The following is a 15,016-nucleotide window of genomic DNA, read 5'->3' as shown; positions in this document are numbered from 1 at the left end:
ATGGAAAATGCATTTTCCGGAAATGGTTTTCAGTTGACCTGTGTTGGGGGTGTAAATTGATTTCCGTTTTTATTTTACCTTCAAATACCATTTTCCGGAAAACAAAGAGAGAGCTGAGTGAGAGGGAGATCGAGGAAGAAGAGAGAGGGATAGAGCATACCCCTCCGGCCAGCCAAGCTCCGGCCAGAGAGATCGCACCCAGAGAGAGATCGAACCCAGAGCCCAGATTGCAACCCAGAGCCCACTTCACCATTCGACTTCGTCGGCGAACCCAGAGAGAGATCGAACCCAGAGCCCAGATCGTAACCCAGAGCCCACTTCGCCGTTCGACTTCGCCGGCAAACCCAGAGAAGGATCGAACCCAGAGCCCAGATCGTAACCCAGAGCCCACTTCGCCGTTTGACTTCGCCGGCGAACCCAGAGCCCTTTGACTTCGCACCCTTTGACTTCGACTTCGAATCACACCCAGATCGCAACCTTCGACTTCGCCGGCAAACCCAGAGCCCTTCGACTTTGCACCCTTCGACTTCGCCGTTCGACTTCGACTTCGAATCGCAATTGAGAAATGGTTGGGTTTTGATGAATTTGACCGGATTTGATGAATTTTTTTTGGTTGGGTTTTGTTTCGGTGTTTATCAATTGAGAAATGGGATTATATATTCGTTTGGCAACCAAGAAAATGTGAGCAACAAGTAGAAAATGTGTTTTCTATGGTATTTTCAAGAGCACAACCAAACACCAGAAAATAAATTTTGAAATTTTTTTTGAAATGCAACCAAACACATGAAAAAATTTTCCTTTCCAGAAAATGGAATATTTTCTGGAAATACTTTTACACGAACCAAACACAACCTTAAGATCACAATTATCTTACATGACAGACTATAATTAGTTTTTTAGTAGTTTTACACAAACTCCCTACTTTATTTTTTACTACGTGTCAAATTAAAGTTGAGGCACAATTAGATTTCTTGGACAAAGTTATAGAAGTTGGTTAATAAAGTAGTGTCATAGACCTATATTCAATATTAATAATAACTTGTCAAACTCATTAGTTGTTGTTTCTATTTCTGTAACATTTGTTTTGTTTCCTAATCCAAGTACAGGAATCTATTTTAGGAAAGTTTTAATATCACTTTTATGAAAAATGAAAAAAGCTGTCAAAACATTAATTTTTTTTTCCTATAAAAACTTTCTTTAACTAGATTCTTGCCCTAAGACCATTCGTTAGCATTTTCATTTATTTATTTATTATTTTTAACCTTTCCATCTCTAATAAGATATTTAAAAAAAAGGAAAAATATATATATTTGAACTATTAAATAATAAATATCAACTCTAAACCACCACCCATAACCATTCTTTAACGACTACAAATTTGCGGGCAATAATTTTAATGATTAAGGACCACCTATATTTGTTTCTCAAAAAAAAAAAAAAAAAAAAAGGACCACCTATGGGCTATAGAAATAAAGTGTATTACCACAACAATTTCCACGGCTCTCGCATTTATAATTCCAAAGTTCTTTTTAAACTTTATAAACTTGAGTAGACGTGATGGGATATAGAAAAACGCTTTAAAGATTAGTTCACATGTTAAGTTAATGACTAAAGGGCCCACTAAGGACTTGTATTATGGTCTCAAAATTTGTTGTCAGTTAAACAGAATTAAATGTGATTAGAGGCTAATAAAGGTTAAACATTTCTAAGAATTTTTTATGTTATCTATGTTACATGTGTAAAGCTATGCTCGTAACAAAAATTTACAATATCATTAAATTTTTCTAGAATGTACTTCACACGTGAGTCATTTAAAAAAAAAAATTAAGGGTGGATACTCCATTGCATATATAAATGTGTAGATATGATCTTTGTCCAATGCATTAGTGCATACAACACTTTGAGATATAGACATGTGTCCATACTTTAATGTGTCTAATACAACTGATGTACTGAACACAATCTTAATCCTAAATTTGTCTACCATGTACTTCACCTAACTAAGTCACCTACTTTTGATTTCTTCGATATATTTAATTGCTATTTATTCTCCATTGGCTACCTAAATACTTCCTTGCTTATTTAATTGCTTTTTTTATATTTTTTGATAACCTTCCATATATAATTGCCATGCTATAGTAATGTGAGATTTGTGTAGTCAAGACAAACTATTGAAAGGAAAAAGAGCTTGATAGTACTTTGTATTAACCCAAAACTCAGAATTGTTTTTGTATTTTGCCCAAAATATAATTACATATTATGGTGGGTCCAAGTGTGAGCTAATAGGTAAAATGAGAGGTTTTATGAAATGATTGTGAATTTTTTTTGTGATCCCAGATCTTACTTTTTTTTTTTGTTACATTTTAGAATCAATTTAGTTTATCTAACTCAAATTTTAATTGTCAGGCCAGATTGTAGTAAAGCCTAAGACCTGAGAACTTAAACTTGTTTTTTTTCTTTCTAAAACATACTAAAATGATTCAATTTAAGGTTAGATGTAGAATTCACAATAGTGTGCTGATAACATTTTGTGATACTTGTTTTATGAATAATATATAGAGCTGTATGCTTTGACCAAAGAGAATATACCAAACCCAGAATATAGTCGGTAAGAAATGTTCCTTAATATAGGGAACTGTGTATAAAGTTGATTTGGGTAGTTTGATTTGTGGATTACTTTAAAGGGAGGGAGAAGATAATAGGGAAAGTTTTTATAATATAAATTTGCTGTCAAAAAGGATAAATGCAACAAAATTTGTAAACGACAAAAATGCTCCAATTTCATGTAGCTGAGGACTATGTCGTGCAGGACTCAAATTGTTCAAGGCTGACATATTTTATCATGTGCTAGATACAAAAGCACCACATGGTTTGTAAGTAAAAAAAAAAAAACCATGATATATAAGAATATATTATATAAATATAAATAAATATATATATATATATATATATATATATATATATATATTCTCACATCATGCTATACAGCTTAGAATCCAAAATGGATGAATGGACAGATAGAAAGAACGAATTGAATGAGAATAAAACGAAGTGGCAACATTGCCAACACATTGACACAAAGGTGAAATTTCCTCATGTAGAAAAATTTGATATATTTTTGTATCATATTCTTTATGTGTTCTTTACATCATGTCAAATGAATTTGTGATTTATATGGGTACAAGTTTTTATTAAGAAGATTGATTTAGATTCTAATTTTTAGTCGAAATTATATAAATAAAGTATGAAACGACAAGTTTTTTTTTTTTAATAGATTAAATGTATAATTGAGTTTTATTAATATGTCTATTTAATATGATTAAGTATAGAATATTTTTTCAAATCCTCATAATAAGGGTTCTTATTTTGAGTAAAATCTTCGAAGCTAGCTCAAATCATCATCATGTGTTGTTAAATTTATATTGAATGATTTATACTAACAATTGTTATTCAAAAGTCTAAAATTTTATATTATAAATTCCAAACACAACCATGATGAATATTAATATATTTTGAAAAAATGACCAAGAGAATTGGGAAAAAATAAGAAGATAAGTCTTTAAATTTTAGTCATTATTTTAATATTATAACCAAAGAAAAGAGCAAAATATATTTTTTCCCTTCTAATATTATTCTATAATTGTGTTCAAGCTCAATCTAGTCTGCAACAAAGCCACCATGACTTTATTTCATATATATGAAATTTAAATTGCACATCCTTCACATTATTGTTGAACATATTACGACTCCAAAACCATCAAACTATTGTTCGGTTAGACAGTGAAAACACTTTCTTATATAAACCAACATTGCTGTTTCAGAACTATTTGGCAAACAAGCATTTGTTTTGTTCCTTCCTGGTTTGAAATTGGAGTTTTGGAGTTTGGGGGAGAGAGATGAGGGGTTATCTAAACTTTTTTTTTTCTTCATAAATTGATAGTTACAAAACAAAAAAGGAATGATTTGAACCTGTATTCCCTAAGAGGTTTTAGTTAAGAATGTTACAGATAAACTTCACGAGGATATAAAAAAAATGCATGAACCATGGTGAAAAGGCCAAGGCAGTTTTGCACCTTGACTTGTATGTAATGATTGTACATGAAACTCAACAGTGGATAAGTACAAATATATTTATTAATGTTTGTGTCTCCATCGCATTCTGCGCGTGCACGGGGTTGGGAGTGAAATTTATTGTCAAAGGCATATTCATCTGAGTACCACCACATCCAAGAATTATAAAATTCCAAACTTGATGATTATAAAAAATTTCTTATAATAAAGCTCAGGTCCTCAGTTATGTCAGCACCAGTGTCCAAAGGACTGAATGTAATTCTATTAATTTTTCTCAATTTTTTTAGTAGATTATACAAAATAAGATCACCTAGCCAACAACTGAATCATTCTCTTATGTCAACAACATTGTATCCAAGCAAATTAACTACAATGATTTAATAATTTACCCAAAAAAAAAACACCCACGACATAGTCAAAAAAGAAAGCACTTGAAAATGGAATATAATATCTTACAAAACATAGCATATGTTTTTCCCTTAAGGATTCAGAAAATTTATACACAGATCCACACATCAATCCAAAGCAATATATAGTGGTAATTGAAGTTACACTTCCCCTTTTTTTTCTTTTTTTTTTTGTTCTTTTCTTTTTTTACCTTAAATTTCATCTTCTTCTAATGCTGTCATTTGGGGTTTCAGTAACTCCACAAATTGTCAAGGTCTGCTGGCCCAGCTGAGGTTGATGGGGCCTCTTGATTATCAAATGGCCTCCTACCCATTTCAAGATTTGATACGACCGAAGAGATTTCGGCGTTCATGTCAGTTGTCATAGCTGTCTCATGGGAGACATTAACCATCTCCCTCTCTGTTTTGAAACTCTGCCTCAAGTTTGAGCCTTGATTCCCAAGCAAGGCTCTAAGAATTGAGTGGTCTTGCATTGCAACAGAGCCAGGGAATTGTTGATTGGCAGAGAGTGGAATGGTTTGAGCAGAGTAGTAGGAGCTTGAAATTGGGATTCTTGGAAGAATATCGGTGCGATACGAGGAAACTCCAGAAAGAGAATTGTTGAGGGAATTCATCATTCCTTCTTGGTTTCTTTGAGCATCCATGAAGTTGGAGAAGCAGGGCACGTAAGCCGATTCAGAAACAGATTGGGTCTTGCCTGTATATGGAGAAGAATCCATTAATGGTGGAAGATTTGAAGGATCCAATTCAGTCCCCAATCTCACTATCCCACTAATATGGATTTTCTTCCCCCCAGAAGTCTTTTGAAATATCCTACTTATAACCCATTCATTCTGCATTTTCAAGAACAAAAATCCATTAGTTTCAAGTAAAGCAGAGGATAAACAGAGTGAAAATACAGGGGAAAACAGATTATAAAAACAGAGCAAACCCAGAGTATAAAACAGAGGTAAAAATAGTGAGTATTATACCCTTGCAGTTTTGGGGAGATTGTGCACTGACAATTTACCCTCCAATCTGTATTCATGCATGACCCAGTTGGTTTTCTCTCCTTTTGGGGCTCTACCCTTGTAGAAAACAAGGGTTTTCTTCATCCCAACCAGTGATTTTCCTCTGTATATTTCCTTATCTTTTCCAGTGGCTTTCCAATAACCAGCTTCTGTAGCCCTATTAGTCCTCAAACCAGTTGGGTATTTTCTGTCCCTCACACAGAAAAAGTACCACTCTTTCTCTCCCATTTTCGCTTTCCCTTCATCCAAACAAAAAACAAAATCAAAATCAAAATTTGATCCAAATAAACAAATAAGGTCCTTGCAATTCTCACAAAGAGAAATTGAGATACACAAGCGAAAAAATTACAAAAAAGAAGACGAAAGAAATTTTTTTTTTGCAAACTTACATGGCAATTCCCAAGGCTCAGACTTGTTCAAATCCACCTCTCCAATAGCTCTAGCAGAGAAGCTAGTTTCAATAACTTTCTTGTACAAGTAATGACTAATAAGCTCTTCATCAGTTGGATGGAATCGAAACCCGGGTGGCAAATCCATCTGTTCCTCTTCCTTACAAACCCCAGAAAAGTTTTCCATTTCCTAAGAAGCTAAAACCCTATTTGCTTTGTTATCTGAAACCTCAGTTTCAGAACAAGCTAAGCTGTGATATCCAAAATAAGCCTCAGTTTCAAACTTTCAATAACCAAACCCCTTGTAACATATGGGACTTAAATAGGTACAAACCAAACAGCCTCAATTACAAGGGTCCAGGACACCTTTCGGAAAAAAACACACACACTAAAAAGATTCAAATACAAAGTATGACTTAAAGAGAAGTTAAAAGCTTTATAGAAAAGGTGTTGAAGTTGGAGAGAAAAAGGTGGTGAAAGAGAGGAAAAGAAGGGAAGCCATGGAACTAAAAAGTTGTAACCTGAAAGATGAAGATGTTAAAGAAAAAAACACTACGAGGAACACAAAGGCCCTAAATACTGGTATTTAGAGAGAGAAACGTGGTATGTAACGCAACCTGGTAGGCTGGTTGTTTTGTCTTAGCCCTCTAATTTATTTTATTTTATTACATTTTTTTTGTTTGTGTGTGTAATAATTCCTTATATCTTCTGAATCTCCACCAAAGACAAATCATATATTTATAATACCTCTCAGGTAAGATCCAATAACAAACAATTTAATATTTTGTAATGTGGTTAATATAATAGTCTTTTGATTAAATTATAATTTAAAATTTGTTTATTATTGTTTTAAGTGTAGAAGAATTATGATGAAGATGATGAGAGAGGGCCAACTAGACTTTGATGTCACAGGATTGGTTTGTTTCTGTGGTTACCAGATTTATCCAACATGCACTATTGATGATATAATGACTAAAGGAGTTGAACTTAGAACAAGAATAAATTTTTTTTTATGGAGTGGAATAGGGGCTTTTCCCCCAAAAGAAATCATCTTTGTCCAAATGAATAACAGCTGTGTGAATGCATAGAAGATAAATATAAGCCCACTGTTCAGCTTTCTAAAAATTAGTTAAAGTTCACTTTATTCGTTCCAAAATGACCCATATAATAATAACAACCCAAATTTCCATCTAATTGAAATGAGAGAGAGATCCTTGAAAATGGTTCATACCAACTTTGGTATAGATGAGGCATGCATGATCAAGTATAGGAAGTCCAATTTGAACAAAAACTTAGATAAAATTAAAATAGTAAAAAAACAAAGAGGAAGAAAAAAGAAAATAAGAAGCCCTATAAGACCTCTAATATGGTTTCAGATACGTTTATGTAGTTACATCATACAACATTTTATTCTTGGATAAAACTTAGGTATAGTTTATTAGGTATTACACCTTAAACTTCTCAGTTAAATTTAACATATAACAACATTGTTGAATATAATTTTCATTACAAAAGAAAATATTTATTATTTTGTATTGAAAAACATAGTGTACAGCGTTTAAAAAATTGTACCTAAATTCTGTTTATTGAAAAAAAGTTACATGATGTAAAATCAATGCCTCAATCTTTTCTTTTTCTTCGTATCCTTTTTGGCTACATCTCAATCATAAATATCTTTTGGAGGATTCAGAATTAATCAAAGTTTTGCCTTCGCTTTCTTGCAATGTGATGTACAAAGAGCAGGGAGTCCTGTGATCATGAGGCGGACCACATTGATACATGGCTCCCAAAATACTGAATGTTTTATTAATACTTTGGATAAATGTTGAAATTATATTATATTTATAAAAAGAAAAAAGAAAAAAATAGATAAATGTTATTTGTAAGGACACGAAAATTTGGCAGCCCAAACTCACTTAGAATAGTGAAATTTGTGCTATCTAGCTAGGCTCAAACCAATAGATATTTGTAAAGAGAGTAGAGTAACACAAGTTGGGCTTAGCCTAAGGATTCAAACAGAGAGGGAATGAACAAAAGTCAAAGATTAAGTATGTAAATAGTTCTTTACAATCTCACCTGAGGACGATGTTCTTGCGCAAGGATGTACACTCTTCTCTCTCTCTCTCTCTTTGTGTTCTTGTTCTAATCTTTTTCCTTGATTTTTTCTGGGATCCCCTCATTTGGGAGTTCTCTTTCATTATATACTTCTAAGCTTATTGCATCCTAGCCCTCCATTTACAATTCTCTAGACTCTCCTTAGGACACTTGTTCCTTTAAACTTCTGTTGAAGGTGGTAGAAGGAGTTGTTTAGATGTGAATTCTACAGTTCAGGTCACTTCCTCATCAATGCAGCTAATAAAGCTGTTGCCAGTCATTTAATGCGGAGGCAATATGTAAGCTTTCACTGGAAACTTCCTTCACCTACTTTGACTTTCTCTCTGAACATCATCCTCTCCATTCGGACTTCTAGGAGGTATTTTGTCTCTTCTCCTCCTATCCTTGGGTGAATCCCCTATTCGGGCTTAGAATGCTTGTATCGTGATAGTCACAACTTGTTGTATCCTTCCTCGGTCCTTGGGTCCCTACATTATTATTATGACTATAAAATTTTTTTACAAGCCTGGTGCAAGCAAAGCCAATTAATTTCAGGCACATTACACATGCATAGTTTGTATTAAAAAAAAATTCTATGCATGCCCCAAGCCTATGCAACCTTAACAAGGATTTAACGGAGCATGATTTGGAGGGTAAGATTGAGTCCATTTTGGTTATTTCATGGACCCAAAGCATGAAATTTTGCTAAGTGGGCTAGGGCTCCTTGAAGGGAGTCACATGCTGGCCGATTTCACACAAATGGAACCCTATTTGCTATGCTCTATGTTGTTGAAGTCATGATTGAACCCCTTTTTAGCCTGCAAAAGCATGTTGCTTCATTTTTTGACTTTTGGTGGCATATCTCTAAATTCTGGATAAGAAACCAATAAGGAAGAATCCCATTTACCAAAAAAAAAAAAGGTCTAACAAGCTAAATTGTGAGAAAAGCAATTAAGGTTCCCTGGATACAAAACAAAATTCCCAACTCAAAATGGATTTTAAAGAGGAAGAAACATTATGCATTTCATTCAACAAGAAATCTGGAATAATGGGTGGAGGAGACTGCAGATTTTCAATCACAGATTTTGAATTCCCTTCAAACAGGACAAATGTGAGATTATGATGAGTGGTCAAATTGAATGCTAAGAGGACAACAGTCACTTCACTAATAAGAGGATCAAAGGGAGGCAACAATGAGGTGTGGGCAAAAAGGACATCTCCAAGATCATTCCTACAAACAATAGTTGCAATGGAAAATGAGTTTCTGATGGCCATATCAAAATTAATTTTGATGTCTAAGCCGCTAGGTGCTCTTGATATTCTCTATTTATATCTGCTGCTGCTTTCTTTGAGTTAAGAATGAGACCTGCAAAAATAGATTGGTTTTGAATTCTCCAAATGTTGCCAAAGAAAAAGGAGATAAAAGAGAATGAATTTATGGTAATCCTCTTTTGGAATTGACAGGGACTTTGGGGGGAAGATCAAACATTTTACAATTTATGGGAATTCTTTTTACTTAGCCTTTCCACACATCAACCCTGACAACTTTATATATTATTAAATAAAATGATTATATTTGTCAAAATAGAAAATGAATCAAATTCCCTGTTGGGTTTCAAAAAATGAAGTTTTTCACCTACATTTTTATATTTTTTCCGTCAAATTTCACATATGATTTATAACTTCTCCCTCACGAGAAAATATTGAATGAGCTGGGTGTATACGCCTTTTGTGAGACTGATATGTGGGCCTCATAACCTACGAAACTCACATGGCATATACGCTAGGCTTACTAGATACTTTCTCTTCTCTCTCTCACACATCTATATGTCATATGTGCGTGTGTGATTATGTTTAATCCGATGCAAAAATTTCTAATTTTGCTCCCATCCGTGATTAAGGAGCACTTATTAGTGGTTAGGTGAATGAAAAGTACAAGATATTAGACAAATAACCTATCACAAAAAAAAGATATTAGACAAATAAGTGCTTGATAAGCAAATTTGTCCGGTCTATGGACACATATGGAGATTGTCAATGTTGTACCAAAATACTTCAAACCAATAATGTTGGACTCTGGGACGCCATTGCAATTCATGTGACCTCTAAATCCATCCAAAACTTGTGGGGTGCCTCTTTGCAATGATGATCAATTTTTTATTCTCAAAATGAGATTTGCATACAAATTGACCCTAGATTTCACTTAATATTTCCTCTGAATTTACTTCTTATTACAAGCGTCATCTACCCATAAGTTAACTCATCAATGACTTGAAAATCTCTTTCTACAGGCTAAAGAGTTACTTCTAAATGTCTGTTGACAATGGATCAACAATTTGCTTTTGGTTGGCCCTCTAAAAACCTTATTTGTGGGTCCTTTGAAATAAAGAGATTACACTGGTAATGTCCCAAATTTAATTAGATATTAATTGAATGTATGTTATGTTAGTGTGATCTGAGTCCCACATTTAACATATATTGGGTTAATTTGGGCTTAATAACAATTACAAAGAACTTAAGTTGTGATCGTATTTCCAATTTCCATCAGGAAAGTCATCTATCACTATTCCACCTAATTTTCACAATTTTCCCCAATGTAACTCTCCGGAAACCCCAATTTATGATTTAAGAGATTGCTGCTTCTTTTTTTTTTCAATATTACAAGAGATTGCTATTGGGTAGTACTAACCTCCCCGACTTACCCCAATTATTCTATATGGAAAACACTTGTCATTCATTTGCTCTTCCTTGGCTATTATTATTTAACTATTTTACGATAAAAATCTTATAGTTTAACTAGTTGATATTTTTTGGTATTTCTAACGTAAAAATATAGGGTTTAATTTCTAAATCTCTATGTACCTAACTATCTTATTATCATCAAAAACAAAAGAAACATCTATTTCACAAATCATTCATGATACTATCCATTATTCGGGTGAATATTTCTATTGTACGTGCTTACAACACATGCCAAACAACCAGGGTAAATGTGCAAATTGCCTAGCTTCCCATAGGCAGACACATTTCTCATATTTTTGTACTTCTTGGTAATGCCCTCAATATATGTATTTTGACTATTTATGTGACATTCAGCAATTGTGTACCACTAGTGCACCTTTATAATTTAACTAGTATTTTCGTCTTACTTAAAAGAAGGTTGAGATTCTACCAAGCATGGGTTGGGATTTTATGGATTTACAGTTCTTTTGTAATTAGCTATGAAAGTTATGCTATTGATTTGGCTAAGGTTATCTTATACAGTCATTTCAAAATCATATAATTACATAAAAGTTGTGGAAAATGGTATACATAGATCCCCTTATTTGTGGATTCTAATTCATTCAATTGGTAAAGTTTCTAATGGTTAAATAAGAGATCTAAGGTTCATTCTTCGTTTTCACCAAAAACCGATTGGTTTCTTGGTTTAATGATAAAGAATTATCATTAGAAGCGGACGCCACAAGTTGAAACTCTTTTTAAAAAAAAAAAAAAAACTCCCTCTATCTAGTTGTAATAGATAGTTAAATCTAATTTTTTTTCAACCCCTCTTTCTTTTTCTCCATTCTCAAATAGCAGTGCAAATCCCAAGCATGGACAAAATCCTGATTCATCCATATTCAACTCTTGGATTGAGTAGATATCGAAGTTTGTAGAAAAAAGAAACACAAACCAAGTATGGTCGTTATACAAAAAGAAAAAAATCCTAGTCACACTGTCTTTTCATTGGAAAATCCAATTTTGCTAATCAATTTCTCCACCATTGATCTCTTCACCAGAATGGTTTCTTATTTCTAAATTTCAATTTTTGTGTTGAAATGAATACTGATAACGTACGTGCATATTATGTCACCAACCGGGATAATAAATGATAAACTGGACCACCACTAGAGACCACTGTTGAACTAGTCCTTTTCATTTGAAATTATGGCAATAGATTGTACCTTTAGCTTGAGACTTCAAGTGTTTTATAAACCCTAACGTTTGATTTATTTGTATTTAATTTTTTAGGAGGAGGTTAACCTTTCAAATTCTTCTCTTGGGGGCCATTTAATCAATAATTGTTAAAACCGTGTTAATTGAGCTTGTGACCCATTCGAGGACATTAAACTATTCGAGGAGGCCCACATAAGGTTATAAGGGGAATCAAATGAAAAGAGGAGTAGATATCACATGAGATGGGTCCAGTATTCGTCCGAGGACAAAATCTTTCTCGGCAATATGTGTCCGAGGACGACCTGAACGCCGTATTGTCACAAACACACTTCGAAGTTGCATTACCACTAAAGGTGGGACATCGGGCCAAGGGTAAGAAAGAAAAGATAAACAAATATCTTTAACAACTGCTGTCTCCGCATTAATTGCCTCTCAATCAACTCTCTGGCCGCATTAATGTGGAGGTGATGCTTGAACAATGATGAAGCAGCCTTACAGCTGCTGGTTGAAGGTTCCAGGAGTGTTGAATGGGACATGAAGGGATCCCCCGAATCCAACCTACACGTGTGTGGTGAAGATGACACCAAGAGGACAGTATATAACATGGAAGAATGCATTGAGGGAAAAGATCGGAACTTCTGAACAATTGATGCCTAGAAGAAAATCTTATGAAATAAAGAACTTAGCTTGCTTCAATGATAAATTGATCATAATATTTGTATTAATCCATCTAGAAACATTAAATTTAATCGTTTTTCTTTTGAAGTTAATCTAGTTCTTTTATATCCACGCTCTACAAATTTATTGTTTCGGCCTTTAGCGTTCGAACCCAATACGAGTTTGGGATCGTTATAAATTGAGTCCTTATAATTGGCGTCGTCTGTGGGGAGAGCTTGATTTAAATTAAAAGAAATCCGGTTTAACGTTCATGATGGAGGAAGCAAGTCCACATCACTACGCAGCAGGACCACACCAGGTAGATGCCAATCCACACCAAGCAGAGTCAAGAGGTTCTCAGCATGGTAATTCGCACCGAAGTCTCGAACGAAGAGAAGGCCGTAAGGGGAGTGTGCACACAACTCATACCACCAAAAATCACTCCCGAGGGAAGAGTCATGTTTCCTATGCAAAGAATGACAGGAACCTGCAACGTGAAATTAACGAGTTGAAAAGAGAGTTGCGCCATGCCCGGCGAGGACGTTCCCCGCCTTGCTCCGAACCATTATCCGAAGAGATGGATGGAGCTAGTTATAGGTGGAGATCCAGAACTCCGCCTAGTGAGACTTTTTCCTATAAAGAGGAGCACAGCCATCGACATAGGTACAAAAGCCCGCCTCGCAGGGGCTTGGGGAACAACGCCATGAACAAAGCGTTAAGCCAAGTCTCCAAATCGCCCTTCACAAGGAATATAGAAGACGCGATTCTTCCTCGACAATTCCATCAGCCTACATTCACCCTATATGATGGTCGGACAGACTCAGTAGAACACGTTAGCCATTTTAGCCAAAAGATAACTATCTACTCCAGAGATGAGGCCTTGATGTGCAAGGTCTTTCCATCAAGTTTGGGTCTGGTGGCGATGAGATGGTTTAACGGTTTAAGAGCCAACTCTAATGAGTCCTTCAAAAAGCTTACCCGGGCTTTTGGCGCTCGCTTTATCATTTACAGGAGGGTTCCTTGGCCTTTGGGATCCTTGTTGTCTATGTCCATGCGAGAAGGAGAGACTCTCAAAATTTATTCAGATAGATACTAGGAAATGTTTAATGAAATAAAGGGAGAGCATGATGATATGGCTATAAGTACTTTCAAGGCTAGTCTTCCAGCCGAGCATGATTTAAGGAAATCTCTAACTAGTAAACCTGTTACCAGTGTACACCAATTGATAGATAGGATTGACAAGTACAGAAGAGTAGAAGAAGACCAACTTCAGGGAAAAGGAAAGGCTAAGGTAATCCCTCAAAAGAGGAGGGATTTCAGGTCAGATCGTTACAATAGTAATCGACCTCGGAAAGACTTTGTTAGGCAATCAGGTTTTGCTGATACCTAGGTGGTTAGTGCAGTGTTTCGGGAGCCAGTGCAGCAGGTATTGGAGAAGATAAAGAATGAGCCATTTTTTAAATGGCCAAACAAAATGGCAGGAGAGCCTAAGAGACGCAACCCGAACCTTTATTGCCACTATCATCAGGATCATGGGTACACGACGGAGGGTTGCAGGAATTTATGGGACCATTTGGAGTAGCTGGTCCGAGAGGGGAAATTGAAGCAACTCTTGCATCATTCCAGTGGTAGCGTAGGCCAGGCAGGCTCAGAGATGCGTGGGGACGCTTCTTCAAGACTCCCCCTTGGCACAATAAATGTTATTTTTGCTGTCCCAGGGAGGACTGGATCTTGCCCTTCCAGGGTACTGTCGGTGTTCCGACCTCCGGCCGAGGAGCATTACCAAGCATCAAAAAGAGCCAGGGTGGACATCCCCCTGATTTTGGGCTTTTTGGATGAGGACAAGGTTGGAACCATACAGCCCCATGATGATGCTCTGTTGGTCACGTTGAGAATTGGTGGGTACGATGTAAAAAGGGTGATGATTGATCAAGGTAGTGATGTTGATATAATGTACCCAAATTTGTATAAAGGGCTAGGTTTGAAGCCTGAAGACTTGGCAGCCTATAGTTCCCCTCTGGTGAGTTTTGAGGGAATGATGGTTGTTCCAAAAGGACAGATCAGACTACCTGTGCAAACCGATATGGATGTGGTGGAGGTGGACTTTATTGTTTTCTCTCCATACACGGCTATTATGGGCAGACCTTGGCTTCATACCCTGGGAGTAGTCTCATCTACTCTACATCAGAAAGTGAAGTACCCATCTGGAGGCCAAGTATTGGAGATAGTAGGAAGCCAGGTTGCAGCTCGACAGTGCTTGGTAGCGGCTATACAACATCGGCCAGAGGCAGAGACCTCGGCTACCACTGATAATGGATTATAGCAATTAAAACCCCCAGCATTACCCTTAGATGTACCAGCCGACGAGGTAAAGTGTGAAGATTTGGAGAGGGTAATTGTTGCTGATGATCCGGAAAGATTTTTCCAGGTTGGGGCTAAACTGCCTTTGCAA

General features: G+C 35.6%; 1 protein-coding gene across 1 annotated transcript; it reads right to left on the bottom strand.

Annotated features, from left to right (window-relative positions):
- Positions 1-4,483: 4,483 nt before the first annotated feature.
- On the bottom strand, positions 4,484-6,490 carry LOC115962931 (NAC domain-containing protein 100). The gene is made up of 3 exons (XM_031081818.1): positions 5,878-6,490; positions 5,450-5,727; positions 4,484-5,311 (listed from the first exon to the last, which is right to left on the bottom strand). The coding sequence occupies exons 1-3, from the start codon at positions 6,062-6,064 to the stop codon at positions 4,709-4,711; spliced, it is 1,068 nt and encodes a 355-aa protein (XP_030937678.1). The 5' UTR covers positions 6,065-6,490; the 3' UTR covers positions 4,484-4,708.
- Positions 6,491-15,016: the final 8,526 nt, after the last annotated feature.

This window comes from Quercus lobata, chromosome 10, assembly GCF_001633185.2.
Source record: "Quercus lobata isolate SW786 chromosome 10, ValleyOak3.0 Primary Assembly, whole genome shotgun sequence".
NCBI classification, from domain to species: domain Eukaryota; kingdom Viridiplantae; phylum Streptophyta; class Magnoliopsida; order Fagales; family Fagaceae; genus Quercus; species Quercus lobata.
The sequence above is the reverse complement of the archived record's forward strand: the minus strand, read 5'-3'. Positions and strand labels throughout refer to the sequence as shown.